Raw genomic sequence first — 21,597 nt, 5'->3', positions numbered from 1 at the left:
GAGGATGATAGCTTGTTAGGAAAGGCAGGAGGGAGTGGGGCTGGTGGGTGGACAGCTTGTTAGTCCATGCTACTTATTGACAGCTGCCTACACATTTAGTAGGAGTGACAATTGGTTTTTGTTAGAAGCACACATGAACTTTCTCACTCCTGCCTGTTTGTAGGCCTCCTGGCCAGCCCTGGGAAGGCAATGTGGTCCCAGCAACAGCCAGAATCTGTGCAGTTCACAACAGCCCTTGCACACACATGCAGGAGTGGGTTTCACACAGTGCTACCAGTACCTGAAAAACGATCGGGGCAGGGACTGCCGCTTTCTCAGGGAACTCCTGCCCACCCGGTGCCCATGAACAGGCAGGGTCTGACTCCTTTGAAACCGTACCTGTCTGCTGCAAAGAAAAGAGAGCTGAAGGGAAGAAGCCTGCAGGGCTGTGGAAGGGAGCAGCGACCTGCATCCAACACCTCCCCATCTCCTTCCATAGCCCCAGCAGCAGCAGTTGTGCCACACTGCACATGACAGTGGCCTCCAGTTGAGAGCATGACCTAAGAAAACCAACCAAACTCAAGCCACGCAACACCATCTTTGAACCCAGGAGGCTGCTGAACCCTTTTGGTGCACCTCTGACATACATCTCCCATTGCTCTTGAAGACACCAGGGATACTGCAATCCCCCTCAACCCCAGACCTCTGTGATCTGCCGCCTCCTGCCCAGATGCCCAGCTACAGATTCCACTGGCTGGCTTTGGACACCAGAGTGTGAAACCATGGAGGTGTCAGCAGGCCAAGATATGATCCGCTTAGATACAGGTGTCTGATGCCACTGGAAGTGCCCTGGGCGTGTTCTGGTGGACCCTGGCAGGATCTTGCCTGGTCCACCAGTCTACCTGTGCCACATCTGCTGCCTTGCATGGACATCTCGGACACGCCGGGAGACTGCGAGTGGTGTTAGATGCCTATACTAAGGCACATGAACCACTCTCATGCCATGTTCTGGACCACACAAGCTCGACCTTAGGCTCCCATTTGATCTGCATCCTCCAAGCCCCAGAGAACAGGATGGTGTGGAGTCCTGCTGCCAGAATGGTTTCACATTCTGTGCATCCTGGAGGCTGTGTTAAGCAGAAAACCTGGCAGTCAGCCTCCCTGGACTCACGAAACAAATCCCCAAGACACCTTTATGGATACATGGTCTGCAGTTCACCACTGCATACCTAGCTCTGCTAAACAGCAGTTTTTAGGCCTTTCCTTGGTACTTTCCAGTTCCCTGTCCTTGTTTCTGATCCACTTATTTCATGCTTTCATTGCTAGTGTCATGTCACATGTGCATTTCCTGCAGCTCTGCCCGTTGGAAAGTCATTCCCATTGCTGCACCTGCTCTCCTACCCACATCCCACAACACTCTGTAGAAGTTGCCCACAAGCTGCAAGTCCTCCAGGAGGAAGATACTTGGCCACCCCCTGTGCTGCACAATAACCTGCATGAGACAACTCAGCACTGCAATAGCATTGAACACCCCACATACATACTCTGAGCAGGAGACTCCCAGGACTTCCAAAACCATTTGTGCACCTCTGGGCCACTCCCTGTGGGACCACATGTACTCCCAGGGTACAAAATGCCTACACAGACCATCAAGCACGGGCAGGGAGACAGCCACCAACCTGAGCCCCAGCACTTCCATTACAACCTGGGCAGGCAAGAGGAAGACTTGTCACAGTGTCTGTTTGTGCAACAGCCACATGTATCTGCCCACTGCCCCAATGCTAGGCAGGACATTAGCATCTCCCTCAGTGTGTGGGAGCTTCACAACCACTGTCCAGCACTCCTACCTTGCTCACTGTAGGTACATATGCCTTGTCTGTCTTATAGTGTAGTAGCACCAGGGGCAAATTTGTTCCCCCAGCACCAAAGTGGTTTACAGTTCCCCAACCTCTCCACCCTACACACACACTCCATGTTGTGAGGACCTCTCGGGGAGAAGGTTACCCTGGTCCTCCTGCACAATGCTTCTTGTCAGGGCCTCGGCAGCACCCTCCCAGGATATTCCCTCATCCTTGACATGCTCTTGCCTAATTGTCCTGGCGAGGAGTGGGACAAGGGCAGGGACATGAGGGAAGAGGCCCAGAAGCTGCCCATAGCCCTGAAAAGAGCAGACACTGCTTCATGGCTTAGCCCTCCCAGCCTCACAAGAAGCAGGATCACAGAGAGCTGCTGCGGGAGAGCTTCACCACCAAGGCAGCTGGGGAACGTCTGAGGCAAAGGAAAATAGTGCATGGGAGGTCAGTCTCTCCCATAGCTGGAAAGTTGCTCCTTTGTGAGTGGGCGAAGCTTGGCTGGCTGAAAGTGCCTTTGACCTGTGGAGCTACAGGGATGCTCCTGGGATCCAGGCAGGCCTGACACACTGCCAGGGATACAAGCCAGGCATCTCAGGAGAGCAGCTGGAAGAGCCACTCCCTTTGGACAAACCGGGATAAGCCTTTGCCACAGGGAGAAAAAGAGCATCCAGCTGTGAGGCCGGGTCTTAGAGACCCCTGGTTTTTGGGGACAAATGATAACCCCCTGTGCAGGTGTGGGGGACAGGACCAGAGCAGCCTCTCCCTACTCTCCATCACCCCCCCATAGCCATCTCAAGGACCTGCCAATGAGCTAGTGCTAGGAGCCAAGCTGCTGAGAGCCCTAGACCGCTCAGGATAGGCTTTTGCCTCCCACAGAAGTCATATGCTCTCAGATACCGCATCAAAGCAAGCCCAGCACACCACATCATACAGTCTCAGCTAAACATCAGGGCTTGAGGCATCCTGTTACTCAGAAACAGCCAGCTCCCTGAAGCATGGGGGCAGTCAAAATTCATCTCTAAATGGCAAGAATCATTCATTGTCCTGATCACAACATTCCTCCAAGGACTTGTCTCCTCACTTACTAAAGACAGGCTACATAGCACCACCGGGCTTATATATTGGGGACCTATCTGCACCCACCCTCTTCCACAACCTCATCATAAATAACAAAGGAGACAACCTAATCCTGCTGTGATAGCATGCCACTTAAGTGCCAGGCAATGGAACAAGCAGAGGACCATAAATCCACAAATAAAGGATGGCAACGGATGGCAGAATCCACCAAAGCAGGCTCCATGAACTCAGTGTCTCACCTCTTGATGGTCTGGGTGATTGAGGTCTGTCGTTGTAGCACCGGTCTCCTCACTTCGTTAGGCAGGGAGGGCACACGGGTGTTGTCGGCGGGCATGCTCACACTTCGCAGAAAGGCCTGACGTCTCGTTGGCTGTGAAGAAAAGGCAGTCAGTGTTCTCAGAGTGGGAGTAAGTGTTCTCAGAGTGATGCTCTACAAGGCCAGTCAGGTTGCAAAACATTTAGTTACCAATTCAACAGCCACCCAACACCCCAACCACAAGCTGGGTACGTGCAATTGGGCAGCAAAATCAGGCTAACAAGGACTGTGTTCATGTTAGCGAGGAATGGCTCTGCAGAACAGAACAGTTAGTATCAAGGACACAGCATCTGCATGTTGCAGTGAGTTTCAGTTCAGACTAGCTCTAGCCTGGCCCATGGATTCAAGTCCATTTGTAGATGGGGTGTATTACATGAGTTCCTGCAACATATCCTTCTAGCTATTTTCTAGCCAGAAGGAACCCAGATCACACAATGCTAGACCACTCCACAAGGTGAAGAGAAGCACAGTAAGTGAGATTGGCTTCATAAGTGACTCTGAATCTGCATTTAAAGCCTGCGAGAGCTGTGGGTGGGTCTGTGCTGTAGCTGCTGCCTGGTGCAGGCTAAGCAAGCTGGGAAAGCCACATCAGCTTTGTTCATAACCTAATTGTCTGGACACACTCAGATCTGAAAGCTCCTGGCATGTCTTGGCTGAATGTCACCTAGCAAACACGACACAACTCACAAGACTGTTCTCAGCTCACACAACTGCCTCCCCAGATTAATTTCTCATCAGCTTGGCAGAGACACCATCTCCCATTTGTAAAATGCAGGCTAAGCAGACTGTTCCTCTGGCAAGGAAATGCCTGATCAACTGTTTCTTTGGTCAGACACAGTCTCTGCCTCAAGACTACTTGCTACTCCAGCCCCTCTAGCCCAGAAAGCTAATAATTTCCACTAACCTTAACATTTTTGTTATGTTTTATGTAAAAACAATGCACAGATACTCAGGTTATACAGCAAAGGACCCCATTATGCACTCATCCCAACAGCCTCTGCTGTGCACACCGGATCTCCGGAGAACATCACCTTCGCCAGCTTCCTTCACAAGTACAGAGTGTCTCTCCAGAAGGTGCCCAGCTGGATTTACAGATTTCAGGTAAAAGAACATCCATCAAAGCCTTAAATAAGTGATTTGGAAGGTTTCAACCTGCACTGTTAAAACCCTGCATTCCACTTCCAATTCCTGCAGAATGAACCCCGATCGCTTTCCTTCCACGGGAAGACCAGGACCAAGATTTATCTGCCAGAAGCTGTCACATAACTGAAGTGCATTTTATTCCCTGGATCAAGGAATGGCGAAGAGACCAGTCCTTGCTATTCCGAGCACAACATTAGTTCCCTCTTAAGACAAGCTTGTCCTCAACTCCCCTCCAGGGGAGGTGTATAACCCTCCGTTTCTCTGATGGCTAAACTGTTCTTTCACATAAGCAACTGAACCCAGGCACTGCATCCCACCCATGGAGCTGGGCAGTAAGAACCCTCCAGCTCTGCCTTTGGCGCAGGTAGTCTCTGTTCCTGCAGTAAGGTCACATGAGCAGCCAGCAATCATCCTACCCAGGTCTCACCCCTACATGAGAGTTTTTGCCACCTTGTAGCGGAAATTCCCGTTGTTCTTCCTATTCCCAGCACAAATACAGATGTTTTACTCTCATACTTCGCACGGTTCTTATTAACCTATCACCCCATCTCCACTGCACCACTCTTCAATATTACTTATTTCTCATCCCACATGATTTTCTTATGTTCCTCATGCCGGTAACAGCTTTGTGTTGCCAGTAACTGTTCTTTCTCTGCTGTTACTGATGAGAGCCTGTCATTATCTTGGCTATTCATAAGTCAAGACTCATTCCTTGCTCATTTCAGCATAAGCTCCAGCACTTCCAGGCCCTCATGTTTGTCTATGAGCCCTTCACTCCTCCAGTCCCCTTAAGAAATGCTTGTTTGAATACCTCACTCCCATATCCCCCAGCCAGGACACTTTTCACAATCCTCACATCCAAACAGTCACGTCCACTGATCTGAGCACATCAGCAACCCACCCTCTTCCCTCCCACATCCCCTTCAAGGGGGAGTTAATTACTGATCATAAATTTACCCAATGGCTCTGTCCTTTCTCACATGGCCTCGTGACCTGCCATCACACGCTGCCTTTCTCTCAGCCAGGACTGCCGGAGACCACAGGCACAGGCAGGCTCTCAGCGCAGTGGGGCTCTGCACACCCCCTCCATGGCTCTGCAGACCCTCCCTCCTGCCCCCAGCCTCTGTACCTGCACAGGCTGGGGCTCTTCTGGCACCGACATGGGCACCGGCACCGGGATGTCCAGTTTTAACCATGGTGGCTTCTTCCGCTGTAAACTGCTCGTGCTGTCGTGTCGTGCCTCCGACATCGTCCCACGTTTGTCCTCAGGCCTAGGAGAGGAAAGAAATCACAGTCAGGAGGGGGCCAGTCTCATCCCTGACATGGTACGTGTCAGCAGGGCCGAGCAGAGCACCCTCCTCCAGGCTGTGACTGATGGGACCCAAGCCCCACGTTGGACGGCTTCCCAAAGTGCCTCGTGAGGGTTCTGGTGTCACAGCTTGTGTCCGTGCTGGTCAGCCAGGACCAGGCAGTCGGAGGACATGGGGCATTTCTAAGGCCCACAGGACGTCAAGCCAGGTGCCAGAGACCACAGTCACAAGTTGGAGAGTCACCTCCCATTAAGATTTTTGCTGAGACTACTGTGAGATCCAGATTCCTCAAGAACCAGTCATGAATTAAATCTTAATGAGATCTGGATCCCATCCAACCAGCTAACTGCAGTACCAAAAGCCACTGACCTCCCTCTAAAAACAGCTTGTGACTCACACAGGCACCCTTGCCCACCCAAAGCCAAGCACCACACTTTCCTACTTTACTACTTAGCAATTAGCAAGTGGCCATTTCTCATTGCTGGTTCTAATCTCTTTTAGATGTAATAATTTTCTAGAAACACAACATAGTGCACAGAGTAATACAAGTATAGTATGAACATTAGAGAACTGGCACTAATCCTGAACTAAGAGTGGTTTTCATACATAAATAATAATGATACGGTATTTAAATAAAAACCGCTGTGTTACCAAAATGCTAAAGTAACCAGAGTGACTCACTGTCATCTTGCCCACTCTACTATACTGCAGCTTTCTCCTCCTGTTTAGGTTGCATGCAGTAGGACAGGGGCCCTGTGACTCTTTCAGGCTGGCAGAGCACCAACTTTACTGTGCACACTCAGAGAAACAATTAAGAAAATAGATTTCATTGGAGGGAGATCAGCTCAGATACCTCCACAAGTACCTTCCAGCCTAAGTTATTCTACAAGCCCATATTTCTTCCTCTGCTAGCACATACACAACCACAAGCTAGCAGTGGTAAGTATGTGTGCTGAATGGGAAAACTGATCCATTTTCTCTCAGCTCCCTCCTTGCATTGTCCTAGGCCACAGGCCCCATAAGGGACAAAAAAAAACCAAACAAACAAACAAACCAACCCCCTCCCCCCCAAAAAAAAACCAAATCAAGAGTCCCAGCCTCTTCCCCCACCATGGTGGACAGATGGAATAAGCATCCAGTTAATTTAGCAGGCACACATGATTTGAAAGAGAGTAGGAGAAAAGCTCTCCATTTGGATTAAAACTCAGTGCACTCACAATGTTAACACAGTCAATTTATTTTAAATGCACAATGAGTTTATTATGCAAGGATTCTTCCTTGAGATTAGCCAAGTCCTAGGACAGGACCAGAGGCAGAGGGACCTCCATCCTACAAGACATTTGGCACTCAACTAAAAGAGGCCCTGAGCAGCCTGAATTACCCCTGCCTTGTACAGCAGACCCAGACAACCTGCAAAGGTCCCTCCCAACCTAAATCAGGGACTGGTTCTCTGAAACACGCACTGCTTTTCACGACATTTCCACCATATTCCCACAGCTCGCTGCAGCTGCTCTGGAAAGGAAGCTACCCAAACAGTGAAGCTTACCATTGCAAAAGATACATGGCAGGGGGGGAAATAGGTCAGCAAAAGGGAGTGGGGGATGATCTGGATTGGGTTAGAAGAGAATCTCATCTAAAATGAGCTGAAGACCAGCTGCTAGCTCAGTCGCGCAAGCTGGGCTGGCTGCCAGGAGCGCCACGCTCAGCTGAGCCGGAATGACAGAAAGGGAGGACTCAGCTGTAGGTGGATGAAGGTTGGGTTTCAGCAAATACCACAGGCCCCCAAAAGTCTGGGAATTCATGAGCTAGCCTGTACAGACATGCCCTTTCTACATACACCACAGTCCTGTGTGCACAGACGCAGTGCTGTACATTACAGGGGCACAATTCCTTCCTTCCCTCCACCCCTAGCCACAGGGATGACTAAATGCATCTGTTCTAACTTCCTATAAGATGAGAATAGTGAGAGTATTAGGGGAACTCCCGCCTGCTCTTGGTAAGGGTAAATCACTACAAGACAGCTTTCAGTCTTGCATACAGAATGGGCAAATTTGTCTTCATTGTGAGGTCAGAAAACAAAGCAGATTTCTCATATCTGAAAAACTCCCTTGGTGCAATGCAAAGAGCTCCAGCATTTACCCATGAGGATCACGAACACATACCTTCGTGAGATGCTCTAATCAGAAACCAGCCAAGAGGTACAGAGCCACCACTCCGGCATGACCAAACACAACCTATTTCACACATGCCCCTCATGGCACAAATCAAGAGCCTCCTCTCTGTGCCTTCAAGGGCAAATTCAGAGCCTCTGAACTAGCAACGCTTCTTTTTCCAGCATCTCTTCAATGAGCAAACATCACTCAGCTTCCTTCCTGTCCACCTACAGAGCTGCCTTTGTGAGCAGGTGCTTTGGATGTAAAGCATACAAACGTGTAAGATTTGCAGCTTTATCAAACAGCGAGGCCAAGCCAGGAAAGCAGTGCATGAATCACTCCTGTATTGCCCAAAAGCTGCTGCAACAATGCTGCACTCCGCGAAAGATTTTCCAATGAAATCTGTTTTCAGTCCCCCTTCCTAAATTGCCACAGGCAGGGATGTCCATGTATCCATCACACTGGCTTCATTGCGACCCTTGCAGACTAGTGCATGGGGATTTCCAGCAGCCTGCACACATGCCACACAAGAAGAAGAGAACAGAGCATGCACAATCATGGGGTCAAGCCCGTGGCCTTGTGAGTATCCCCAAAGTTGACTCAACTTTGTACTTTAGGCAAGAAGATCTCAAGATTAAATTCACATTGCTGACAGAGCAATGGACTGCTTTCTCCCAACTTCAGCAGTTAAAGAGTTCTTTAAATAGCAAAGCACCAAAATGCATATATAATTGTGTAAGTGCACTCAGTATTTAAAAACCAGGTGAGTTTCAAGGGTGACTGCAAACCGTCTGCAATTTCTTCTATCAGTTTGACCTTTTTTACTTACAAAAATGTTCATTTCCCGATAAAAGAGTACAGTGAAGGCAGAGCTGTTCAGCATTCCCCACTACATGTGTGCATTTGGAGTGGTCAAGAACAAACCTTACAAAGACAGAATATGAAACTTGCAGCACTTGCCCTAGCAGGGCCTGATTCTCTCTCTGCACGCTGTGAATACACAGCCACAGCACAAGCCAGCCAACTGCCTCCGACCCAGGGCACAGAAGAGACTGGGGTACGGACAGAAGAGGCAGGTCTCCAGGAAGTTAACAGTGAGACTGAATGTGGATCCAGCTGTATACATAGATGTATAGACTAGTGTACGTAGATGTACAGCTGGATGGTTGAACACAGTCTTTGCAAGGTAGGTGACACCCCTTATTACACCTGGTCCTCACTGAAAGTGCTGCAGTCACCGATTTCTGTCTCAGCACTGCACTAAAAGCACACGCTGTGTTTCACACTAACCCCTTAGGGGTTAGCAATTCTGGATACAGTGTCCACATATTTGATCTGGCCAATGGGCTTTGTTTCAAAGTCGATTGCATTGACCATATTTCATTTGAGCAGTCCCATATTCTCAATCCCAGTTTCTCCGTACTGTCCTAACAAGGGTTTTCAAGAGGTCACTGACAGCAGCAGGATAGGAACATACACAGCAGAGCCATGCAAGGTCAGGCCAAATGTCCATCTAAAGCCAGTATCTCATTTCCAACAGAGGATGTACAGAGTACAGTATCACTCAACAGTCCTATCTCCCTGGACAGAGCCATGGCATGTGCTATGAATAACTCAGAGGCTTCTTGTGCCAGAGATGTCTTTGCATTTAATGGGTCTGTATCCATCTCCATATCCATTTAATGATTTTTCTTCCAGAATTTATCCAACTCATTTTTTAATCCAAGCAAACTTTTCGTATTTGTAACTGCACATGACAAAGAGCTCCACAGCTGAAACACATGCTGTGTGACAAGCCATGTTCTTCACTTTGTTTCTGAACCTGCCACTTCCTGGGTTTACTTGATGCCCTGTAGTTCTTGGGCTAGAAGAGTGAACAGCATTTCCCTATCCTCTTTCTCCATGCCAATCCTGACTCTACAGATCTCTTCCATGTCCTTCCTACTATCTTCTCTTCCCACAAACACAGCAGGATCCACATCCAGCTGCTCAGTCCTTGGACAGGAACTGTTCCAGACCTCTCACCTGTGCTTGTGGTTTGCAGTGTCTCCCAAAGTCCAGAAAATGCTCCACCAACCTAGACATCAGCTAAATATCTTCATCCTGGGTAAGTGGAAATGTTCATGCTTTCAAGCTTTTGTGAACTGTCACTGGGGCTGGACACTCAACTTTTGTAAACCGTCAGGATAGCGATTCCAACAGGTGGCATCAGGAGAGGTCTCCATTATTACCAAACCCACGTAAGAGCCATTGGAGACGTGGGTAAGGAGACTGTCCGAAGAGACTGGAAAAAGGTGGAATGGCCCAATACCTGCCTGGACTTCTATTCCCAGTGCTGGCACAGTCCCAGTCCTGGTGCCACCACCTGCACTGCTCAGTCAGCTCAGAAGCTGTTCCCTCAGCATCACAAAACTGAGGAATCTGGAAATACAAACTCTTCTCCAGCACACAGGCTGAACACACAGCATTTGTAAATCTAGCTTCTTCTAACTGATCAGCTGCGTGTAGAACTGCGGTAGCAGCACAAAAATTATTAATAAAGTCCATTTCAATTAAAATAAACAAACAAAACAAAAAACTTGTAGGTTGCAGATACCCTGGGAAAGTCATCTTCAAAAGCTCCATGCCAAAGCAAGGTCACAGTACCAGAACAAAAGCCAAATCCACTGTGCTGTGGGTCAGGCTAAGAAAGAGGGAGAGCGCATTAAATTCCGAAGTTGGCACATGATCAAGAAAAGCTGCTTAGTGAAATCCACTGACCCAAAGAGAGAAGGAAAAGCCTTGTACAGAAGCTTCAGCATGCTCCTAAAACTGACAGGCATCTCAAATACATTCAGGGATTTGCATAGTCATTTCAAAGACAGACCATCCTTCCATTTAAAAAGACAACTGAAGCTATGCCCTTGTTGATTTTTTTCTTCCAAAATTTCCATTTTACCAGTATTCTCATTTAAAATAAAGCTTTTTTTTTCCCAAAAAAAATCCCAAATGAAAAAAACAAAACAAAAAAACAACTTCATTCAACCCTACCACACAAATACACATCATCTGCTTTTTCCAACAACACTGCTCCTCTCTAGCACAGCATCTGCATGTTCTTACAGACACCCCCAGGAGGTAACAGACACTGGGGCTACTCCACTGCAATCCAATCACCACGTCCCATGGTCAGCCTCCAGCTGTTTTCCTCCATTTTTCAAACCCCCATCACTGCAAAGGCTGTATTTGCAGTGCCTGCTATGCAGAGTCCCAGGCAAGTCCCGCGTACCTGAAGGGGTCTACCCATGCAGCTATTCTGGTTGAGGCACACCAGAAGGCATCCAGGTGGAGAGACACCAAAGAAACCAGGATCCTAAACGTGTTCTCCAGACAGAGCAAGCCAGGGGAGACAGCGGGCTGCTGGCTGTGCCTCTCTCTCCAGGAGGATTTCTGCTGGCACAGCAGGGAAAAGGCAGGAAGTCCAAGGAGAAGAGGAGCAGTGGGGTTTCAGTCTCGTGGCTGCCAATAAAACCATCTAGCATGGATCAGACCCAACAAGTTACGAATAATATCTCAAATACCAGGCGCGAGCCAGACCTTTAAAACAAGCCAGATGGAGGAACTGAGGGCAGGCAGGGACAGGGAAGGTGGAACAGGCCTGTGACCCTGCACTCTTGGGGAAAGCTGCCAAGGGCACAGCAACACCCAGGCTTCGGTTGAGACCACCACCATGTCCCACCCCAAGAAACTACCTTGGAAATGAAACAAGGCCATCGGCACTGCCCTGGCAGCGGCCCTGTGGAGGGCTCTCTCCTGCTTTCCTGACCCTCAGGGCTGAGCTCAGAGGAGATGCCGTTAGGCTTTGCAGACCCACAGGCTGCCAAGCAGAAGCTGGGGTCTGAGTAATCCAGGCACCTCTGCGCACAAGCCTGGCAGTGAGCTAGGCAGACACACTGCCCTTTTAGCCCTGCACAGCAGGGATCTGGCAGGACTACCATTCCCACACACTATGCACTGCCCCTCTCGCCGCCCTCTGCCACGCACAAGCTCTGCTTGGGTGCTGGTAGAGACTGATGCTGCCTACAACAGCCTGCACCAAATCACACAGCCAACAGCAACAGCTCCCCAAGGCCCTGCCTTCCACTTGCAAGCAAGCCAATCTGACAGCTAGCTGCTGCCCAGAAAGCAGTCTTGCCTTACTCCAGTGAGCCACTTCAAGGTGTTTTATCAGCACAAAACTAACCCTAGTAAATTATTTCCTGTTGATCTGGCATCCTGAAGAGGCTCAGACGATTTCAGATAAGCTCTGTGCTACCTGAGAGAGGAAGGGTAGGACCAGCCTATTCAGTGATAGCTCAGCACGATAGCAGCTTAGCTGCAACATCAAACTACAGCCCTAGCCTTTATCCCTTGCTTATGTGAAACAGTGCTCCTCCATCCCCAGCCTAGCAGACCAGTGCTCAGGGAACTGCATTTGCCCCCACCACCACGCATGCAGCACGCTGAGCCCCTGCACTCTCCTCTGGAGAAGGACCAGACAGGAGGGCTGGGGAACAGCTAACCTCTTATTAAAAGACATAGCTTTCCTGCAGGCCAGTGTGGCACACTGGAAAGGCCTGTCCCTGCCCAAACTGTCTTTGAAACTTTATGTCGAAGTACAACATAGAAGAAATGGATCTGGGGTAGCAAAAGCCTTCGTCCTGGCTCCAATGGAACAAAGGCCTTCGCCTTGTAGAGAGTGAATTAAAAGGCACACAATCTTCCTCCTGGGAGTTTTCTTTTCAACCAGTGCTCTAGAAAGAGCTAGAACAGGAGTTACACACCTGAGCAGGTAGCCATAAAAGCAGCATGCAAGTAGATCGTGGAAAAGCAGCACACAAGCACCACCACAGAGCTGTGCCAGCAGGAACCCACCAAGGTGGGGTGAATGCTACGGGGAAGGTCTTTTAACTTCTGCAGCTACCCAAGCAACCAAGGCAGCGCGCTGAGGAATCTCACCATGAACCACTTAATTTAATTAGCTGAGAAATACCAGTGGAAACTTCCTGGCTTAAAAGAGGCCAGGCAGACCCCTAGACAGGAAACAGGAAGCTACATTAGAAAAAACCCAAGGGTTTGGATTTCATGCAAAGTCTTGCAGAACGATACTAGTATGCAAGAGGCACACCAAGAGTGCAAAGCTTCAGCTGGGACCCACTGAACTTGGAGAAGGTTCAGCTATATACAAAGGCACAGGGTTTTAAATAGAGGTAATAAAAACATCTGCCAGTGAAGTCTGAACATATCCCATGATCAGGAAAGCAGATCTGGTGTCCCTTTGAGCAACTGATTTTCTTGATTTTCAGAAAAAGATGTGGGTCATGATGGAAATCAACCATAAATGAGCGCCTACTGGAACACCAGCATTAAAAGCTTTCAAAGCAGCTTCACACAGGACCTGAAGGGTATCCAGGTCTGGTGCCCTCATATAGAAGAGAGAGGAAGAACAGGGAGCTCAAAAAACTCTTCCGATTCCTGTTAGTCCCCAGATCTGTAGTTGAACTTCTCCAAATACAGGTTAAAAGATGCCCCCCCAACTGCAACCTGCGAACATTCACACAGGCAACAGACTCTGACCTTCAAGGTCCTTTTGTTGGAGCACACAAAAGGCAGAACAGTTACAAGGACACAGAAGCCAACACTCAAAATTCAAGCTATAAAGAAGTCATGGCCACTTGAAAGAGATGCAAGCCAACAGAAAAAGCAGTGCCCCCAGCCCTCTGCATTGCCCCCCACCTCGTGCTGGCACGAGCATCCCTGCAGCTGTTGGGTGATCCACACTGGGAACCAACCCACATTAGCTCAGCAAAGAAAATGGTTTGTTTCAGCCCAAGCTCCTTCCCTGATCCAAGTCACCACATGGCTCCACAAACACTTGTGCCAGCAGAAGGAAAGGGGAAGAAGCAGGAACAAAAAGAGCAGCTGGAGCCAGACAACTGGACTGGTTCTCAAGGCAACAGAGTTTAAAGCAATCATGAAAACACAGCCAAAAACTCACACTTGTAGCACTGTGGGAAGCTAGCAATTATCACAAGGGAGGTGGTGGGTTCTGCACCTCCTGAGGCTTAAATAATCTTCTGAGAAGCACCCTCAGTGCAGGTGTTGAGTGCAGCAGGAATAAAATACTACTATATCACCAGAGGCAGAGTGAGATTTTGGTGGGGTCATTAGATGCAAAAACATCCAAACCATCCACAGATTTCTCTAGAGCTGACAAGCCTCACGCATGGGCAGCTTCCACAGAAGAGTTCCCAAGGGATGAGTTTCCCCTGCTCACCTATGGCCTGTGGCACCCACAAAGCAACTAGGTGGAAGGGAGTCAAGTAGAGCAGACTGGGCAGAGGGGCTGCCTTTTCCATCTCCTAAGCACGTGTAACCCAGATGACAGAAGCAGGTTCACAGCACTAGCCAGCATGCCTGTGCAGGGCCCAGGCGATGAGCAATCAGCAACCAAGTCCACCTTCGAGAGTAAACCCAATACAGAGCCATCTACAACCTACCTAGATACCAGCAAGGGCAACAGTCTGAGCATAAAACATAACCAGAAAAGAGGGGGGAGCAGTGGAAAACCTTCTGGAGTACCTTGGCATCTTCATCTTCTCTGTGTTTCTCCATGAACACACCCTGCAGCTTTGCACAGAGAACACCAGCCTGCCACCCCATGCAATAGCCACATTTCCAGCACCCACATCCTAATAGTCTGGTCATAGCACACCACTTATAGGCTACATCTGGGCATGGACTGAAGACGATACTGTCACTGGAGCTATTAGCAGGTATGTCAAGCACAGGGCATGAGAAGCCAGCACTGACCAGCACTCCCATTCCCTAGGGAAGCCTCTAGAGTCAGCACTGCCTGGTCCTCAAAAGGAGCTGGCTTCCACCTAGAGATCCATTACCAGCTACCATATGGCTGATGCATGTCAGCATGCCTATGCAGAAAGTGAGGATACTACTGCTGGTCCAGTGCCACAGTGAACATCGCCAGAATGGATATCAAGTATAATCACATTAACAACTCCAATATTAACAATTCCAATTATAAACAACTGACTGCCAGCACTGGAAGTGTATCCAGAGGAAGGATCCTCTACACAAGCCTTGTTCTTGCACCCTATTCAAAGGTGACCACAGCTGCCTGTTGGGTTAGCAGTACCTATGCAGAGCCGGCAGAGCCCTTCGCTCTAGGGTCCCCAGCAGCCTCAAAGCACAGTTGTCTCAGTACTCTGCCTGGGTCTACACGTTCTTCAGCTCCTCTTTAACAAAGAAGCAGGAAAGAGTGATCACAGAAACTATTTTAGTACATGTTTAACTCATTGCAACAATTCAATGGGGCTCCAGAAGACCCTGTTCCAGATTTATTTTCATTACTAGTAAAATAGATGCACTGTAAATTACTGGCTGATCCACGAGTACCATGGACACAGTCATTGCCTCAATTTTACAGCAAGGTAAGATTCACAAAAATGCTTTTGTCGGTGCAGCCATGACCCCACATTAGAAAACAAAAGACAAAACCAGCAAAATCCTAACACTGTATTTTAACGAAGATATCATTTTTCACTGAAAGTCTGCATTTGTAAGGTTTTTTTCTATCAGCTCTCATATTCATCACAAGTACCGTAAGGGTTCGGGACACAAGGAAAGCTAAGAACACAGCTGTGGTATGACTCTCAAGACAGCAGTAAACACTGGCTCTGGTTGCTTTTGGAATAGCTGCTGCCTATGCACCCACCTCAAGAGCAATTTTCTTGGTAAATTAATGCCTCTTAGCGATTACAACATTGTTCATTTAGAAAATATGACATCAATAAACAATTGATGGAAAAGGAACTGCCAAAACTAGCAACCTCCCCTAAAAAGAACACAATACCCCAAACCAAAAATTACATTAGACCAAAAGCCACCCAACCTCTATGGCAAAGACTCTCAGTACTAAAAGCAGCTAAGAATCACTGTTTGTTGTGCTAAATAAAAACACCTCACTGGCAAATGAGATCAAAACTGCCGCAAATGACAACATTTCCTATGGAAAGTTATATAAAACCACACTGAATAGTTATCTAAAAAAATCTTAGAGGAAATAACAAAAACAAACACTGGACCCACCAGAAGACAGACTTTATATTCAGGAAGGATGGAAGCCACAGCATCTGAGCCATTCAGGCCAGCTTTCTTTGCGTGTTCTTTTGAAATTCAGAGCATCCTCACCATCACACACCTGCTTTCTCCAACACAACCACAGTTCTGTTCACCTGGATACAAGTGAGAGAACAAGCCTGCATCCACCAGCAATGCCCACAGCAATGAGGCCCAATGGAGATCCTTCAAAGGAATAACTAAATAGCCAAGGACTCAGAGCAGAGCTGGTTCGGCTGGAGCTGCTCTTCCTAACCATTAGCTGATTTAGCCAGGGACATAGTAGAGCTAGCCTGCCACTCTGATGCTCTAGTTTCTACTCTTGCTAGTGCTCGACTGGCCGCACACCATCTCCTACTTTGTCTAATTGGAAAGCAGCTGCAGGAAGAGCTTGTCTTGCTCTGCAGGTTTGTGTACACATGTGCACGTTCATGTGTGCCCAATGCACCAAATCATTTATAACACAAATAGAAATAATCATAATTCTAACTTTGTTTTATCAAAAAAATTAAAAATCTAAGTGAACCATACTTCAGTCTGAGTGAACATGCCATTCTCTCTCACTGTTCTGCCTGAAATTACAGTCCCAGAGCAGTCAGAGAAAAGGAAGATATGCTCACACTTTTTGGCAAAACAACTCACAGCCTGCTATCTTCTGCAGTTCACTTTAAAGCACTGGGCTTTGAATTCAAGCAACAGAGAAACATACCTCCCATGTGCTGATTTCTACAGGGCAGTAACTCCTGAAATACAGAAGTTGTATTCGTCAACCCAGCCGCCTGAGCCCTCAAGATTTTAAAATTCAAGCTGTTATAACTTTCACTCAGTCAAAGCCAAGTGCCGGACCTGTAGAACAGTAAAAGCAGTGTCCTGCACAGCTTCAGGACGACCTCATACGGATTGTTCCTTTTTAAAGAAAAAAAAACTTCAAAGCAGGGATAGCTGCTGACTAGCAGAGCAAGGGGCTGTCTCTCAGCGAAGTGGAAACAGGAAGGGGAGGAGGTGGCAAAGGTAGGCTTTCCAGAAAAGGCAAGATCAGGCATGTCTTGATATCTCTTCTCCCCCTGGGAAGGCTGTACTGTGCCAGGGAAGTATTTTGCAATGATACTTCTTAGTTCACTGAGAAGAAATTACATTTCCTTTAATAATCACTGTGTTTTAGAGATGCTCTGATTACTAAAGCAAGGTCTGTTTGTTGCTAAAGGCCCCAGAATTTGAGAACGTATCCACTGCTCAGGTCTATATTGCAATAGTTCTAACATTTCTATGGTGTGTAAAAAGTAGCTTCAATTATATTTGAAACAAAAGGTTTATCTACATAGTTGAAGAGTGCACCCAAAGGAAATTTCAGCAAGAGCAAGCCTTATGTCAATCTGACATTTGCTGTCTCTGCAGCAAACAGAGCACACAACCAATGAAACTTGCACTCTATAGCTTTAGGAGATTTAACAGTTAGAGTTAACATGAAGAATAAGCTCTCCGCCTTCACCAAGTAGCAAACAGCCACTGTTTGTTATTCAAAAGGATTTGACCATAGTTTGGATGATTTGTTCAAAAACTCAGCTACTAATTTGCTCATTGTGGCATCATCCCAACACACATTGAAAAAAGAACCACTTCCTCATTCCTACAGCAGCAGGGACTGAAACAAGTATGAGAGATGTGATCTTAAGTGGGCTTCAACCAGTGCTGGACAGCTGCTAGATGAGCAGGACCAAGAAAAGGAGCAAGCAGTCATAAACCCCTGAAGTTCAACTAACAAGGACATAACAATAGGCAATCTCAACACAGACACAATTTCCACCACTCCCTGTGGAAACCTCACTCTCCCAGGGCTGCCCCTAGACCTTCCCAATGGCACAGTCAAGCCTGCCTGTAAAAACAGAGAGGTTGGAAGCAAGCCTTCCCCGCCCTGCCCTGGGTGGGAGTGAGGGTCTCTACAACTCTGTGCAAGCAGGCCTGGATGGCAAGAGCACACATCACACACCAAATCAGTCTGGGGTTCTTCAAGGACACAGAAACAGAGCTGCCAGCATGACCATGGGAAATGCTGTCTAATAGATCCATTTCCTTCCAAGGTTAAATCTTGCCTGTTGCCTCCCTAATCTCTTGGGACCAATAGCTGCAGGGCTAGGATTGACCCTTCTAAATATTCTTCTGTTACTTGCCTGGTGGGTGCTGACCTTAGAGGGGAGTCACTGGACACTAGTGGAGTAAACAACAGGTCCTGATGTCCATTCAGTTCACATGATTCATCTGCGAGTTCTGAAAAGGTAGAAAATAAACAAACAAAAAGACCAAAAAAAAATACCCCAACGCCAAAACAACAACCACAAAGATGAAATAACCCCCACCACTGGGGAGACAACTACCTGCATGACCCTGGACACCAGGGCTTCCCCTCCTCTGAAGAAAGAAACCACCTTCACTCTACTTTCCAGCAGCACTGGGACATTTTACCCATGACCCAGACCCAAGTCCCACTACATTCAGGTTCCGGCACCCACAGTGCACGTTGAGACGCTGTCACATTCTCAGCAGAGAGGATGCAACACAGCTCTCTGAGCAGGCAGGCAACATATACGTTCTGCGGGTTACTTAAAACTACATCAGGTATATACCCAGCAGCAGGGAGGCAACCTTGCAATAACAGTGTGAGATCTGCACACTTCATGTCTGTTTCATTCCAACTAGATGATGATAAAGTTAGACCTGGAGCCCGCACCTCTTCAGCTAAAAAGAAAGGAAACTAATCTATGTCTGAGCTCAGGCAAAATGTTAAGGAAGGAACCCATCCTCAAGTTTTAAGTATTTCTACTGAAATGGTCATATACTGGTGACAGGCAGGTGGCTGCGGGAACAGCCATTAATAGAAGTGTTGTGTTGGGTCACAATTAATGCTGGAACTTCCGAGAAGGGCACATAGTCTCCACGGGATGCCAAAGTCTCCAAAGGTAACTAAGGAAGAAAGGCAGCAACCACAAGGGAAGAATCTTATCAAAGACTATTCTGCTGGATAAAAGCTCTAGAGATACAGATAGAGAAACATCAGGATCTTCAGCTCACAGCCAGTCCCACTCAGCAGGCAGCATCCCCAGCAGCACAGACGGTGCTCTCCCAGCCTTTTTGCTGGATGCACTGAATGGAAGAGGAAAACAACGCAGGACTCCCAGTCATGTTGCCCATCTGAGGCCTTCAGGACTAACCAGGCTGTGTTTGCACTGCAGAGAGATCCGACACACTGAATGGAATCAAATCTTTACTAATTATAGCTGAGCATGTGGGCTCTGTGCCCAGAATAAACTGTCCTATCATGCCACACTCAGCAGACCCTGCCTCTTTCAGGGGAACGTGCTCAGACTTGCTGGCTACTCTCCGGGGCTGGATTCCAGAGGAACAGGACTGATGACCCCAAAAGGAATTCCTATTCCTGCCTCGCGACCTTGCTCAGCTGCAGGCCCGTTGCAGTCCCTGCCACAAAAGTGAAAGGAGCCATCTGCCAAGTCCAGTGACGAGGCGCTGGCCGTCTCTGAGGGACGTAACTCCTGACTGAGGTGACACGTCAGGGCCACGCAGTCTCAGCACCAAGCCATGAGAAGTTCACTGGAGAAGAGGTGCCTGCTCTGCTCTGCAGGAGAGCAGCGCCCTCCACATCCAAAGCTCGTCACCCTGGCTGAAGCCTACACAGCGCAGAGCAAGACATTCCTGAGACCAGGGCCAACCCATGGCTTTCCCCAGAACCTGAAAAGCCAGTTTGTAGGCAGATCTCTTGCAAGTGTATTGCTAAAAAAAAAAAAGGCCTGTCATGGGAAGTCCCAGAGCAGAACTAGTTTTGTGGGAGTTGCTTTTACACTGCACAGTATTAACCTCCTTTCGTGGGAATGCACAAAAGCAGGCACATTGCTGACACATGACCACACATGAGAGCCACTGCCTTCCAAGGGGGCTCAGGACCGATGAGCACAGAGACCATAACGAAACTGTTCCAAATCCACGGCACCTTGTGGGACGCTGGCGGGGTCCTAGCTCAGGAACGGTGTGGGCTCCCCCCAAGCCCGCACACAGACAGTGGAGACCTGGGCTGCCCAGCGGTAGCCACAAGGATCTAAGGACACAAGAGGGACCATAGCTGTTATCAGAGCAAAAGAGGTTTAAAAAAAAAAAAAGCAGAGCAGCTTTCAGGCATACAAGGCCTTTTGTAAAGTCCTTTTAACAATCAAAACTTGAAGGAAGTATCTGAAAGTTCATCTGTTTCTTCCAACTGTAACAACCAATTAACACAAGTTATCACCTCCTCTTGCAAACTCTGCACCACTGAGGTAGAAGAGCTGGAGAGCAACATATATCCACACACTGGAGTGGAGATCCAATTCTCCTTCCTTCCAAGGGTCTGCTCCCCAGCCTGTCCCACGTGGGCCCTTTTTACCCCTGTGGTCATGGCACAAAGGCAGCTACTTGTCTGCTGCTCTATCATCGTTACTGCAGTCAACACCCTGTGCTCCTTCCCTGTCCCATGCTTCATTCAGAAGCACCTTTGGCTTTGCTGCCTTGTCCCTTCCCGTTACGTGTGACTATTTTTTCCTTTACTGCAGAATGCACAGCTTTCTTCCCAGAGGAAATTAGCAGCCATGGGGACAAAAACAGGAAGAAAGGAAACAACTTCCTGCTCGCTCTGAGACCCAGCCTGGAGACATCCCTGACCAACACAGTGCACCCCACCATGAAGCCAACCTGCAAGAGAATCAGCCGCCAGAACCGAGTCATGCACAAGGACAAGCATGGGACAAAACTCATTTGTGCTGCCACTCGCCACTCCCGAGTTACACGAGAGAAAAGCGCAAGTCAGAATATGCACACGGGGCACTTTGGCACAGCAGAGCTAGCTGTGCGTGTGTGCTACGACAGGGGAAAGGACAGGTCGCTCTCCGAGGAGCCCGAAAGGACCCAGTACGGAGGGCGCAATCCTGCGGAGGCTTTCCTCAGGCTCACGCTGGGCTGCTGGGATCCCCTGCTTTGTGCCAGCAGCGTACAGCGTGAAAAGTCAGTTCAGGGACTCGATCCAGAGGAAAACTAACCTTTACACGTAAAAGGCAGTATGTTTTCCACCAGATCAGCTCACAAAAGTGGCTGCCAAAACACCGGTGCCAGCATCAGGGGAGGGGCGGGTGGGAACGCGTGGCAAGAGACGGGGGTGGAGGGGCCTTTCAGCTCCAGCGTGGACTTGGATCAGCTGAAACGAGCCACGAACGCGCACCTTCGCCTCCGGCCGAGAGCACCGGGGCCGCCAAGCTCCCCCGACGTCCAAAGAACCGTGGACAAGCCGGACCCCGGCTCTCCGGGAACGCGAGATCGCGCAGGTCCAACGCTGCTACTTCTGTCACTGACAGGGCCGGACTTCCACCTGAGGCGCCGGGACACGAACCAAAGCCCCCCCCCCCCCCTACCCCGCGCCTCGCCTCACGGGGCGGGCGACGGTGCCCGGCGGGGGGGAGGCCATTTGCTGAGGGCTCCTCCCCGCTGACAGGACTCGGGGCCGCCACCTCAGGGCGCCGGCCTTGCCCCGCCGTCCCGCCGAGGGCCGTTCCCTGCCCGGCTGAGGCGGCGCGGAC

The 21,597-nt window shown here is 48.9% G+C and overlaps 1 protein-coding gene across 12 annotated transcripts in view; it reads right to left on the bottom strand.

The window, feature by feature from the left end:
• RHBDF1 (rhomboid 5 homolog 1 (Drosophila)) overlaps positions 1-21,535 on the bottom strand; it is a 37,508-nt gene extending 15,973 nt beyond the window's left edge. For 3 of the 12 annotated variants that reach the window (XM_010578423.1, XM_010578414.1, XM_010578425.1), the window contains exons 1-5: positions 21,064-21,535; positions 18,610-18,721; positions 5,498-5,639; positions 3,149-3,279; positions 281-382 (exon numbers count right to left, since the gene is read on the bottom strand). In XM_010578423.1, the coding sequence (XP_010576725.1) occupies positions 281-382; positions 3,149-3,279; positions 5,498-5,639; positions 18,610-18,662 (428 nt within the window). In that variant the 5' untranslated portion in view covers positions 18,663-18,721; positions 21,064-21,535. Of the gene's footprint in view, positions 1-280; positions 383-3,148; positions 3,280-5,325; positions 5,640-18,171; positions 18,254-18,609; positions 18,722-19,958; positions 20,094-21,063 lie in introns of those variants that run through there. The other 9 variants (XM_010578417.1, XM_010578420.1, XM_010578415.1 and 6 more) reach the window with 9 other exon arrangements.
• Positions 21,536-21,597: the final 62 nt, after the last annotated feature.

This window comes from Haliaeetus leucocephalus, unplaced genomic scaffold (assembly GCF_000737465.1).
Source record: "Haliaeetus leucocephalus isolate CR32 unplaced genomic scaffold, Haliaeetus_leucocephalus-4.0 Scaffold636, whole genome shotgun sequence".
In the NCBI taxonomy this organism is placed as follows: Eukaryota; Metazoa; Chordata; class Aves; order Accipitriformes; family Accipitridae; genus Haliaeetus; species Haliaeetus leucocephalus.
This window is presented reverse-complemented; position numbering and strand designations above follow the sequence as displayed.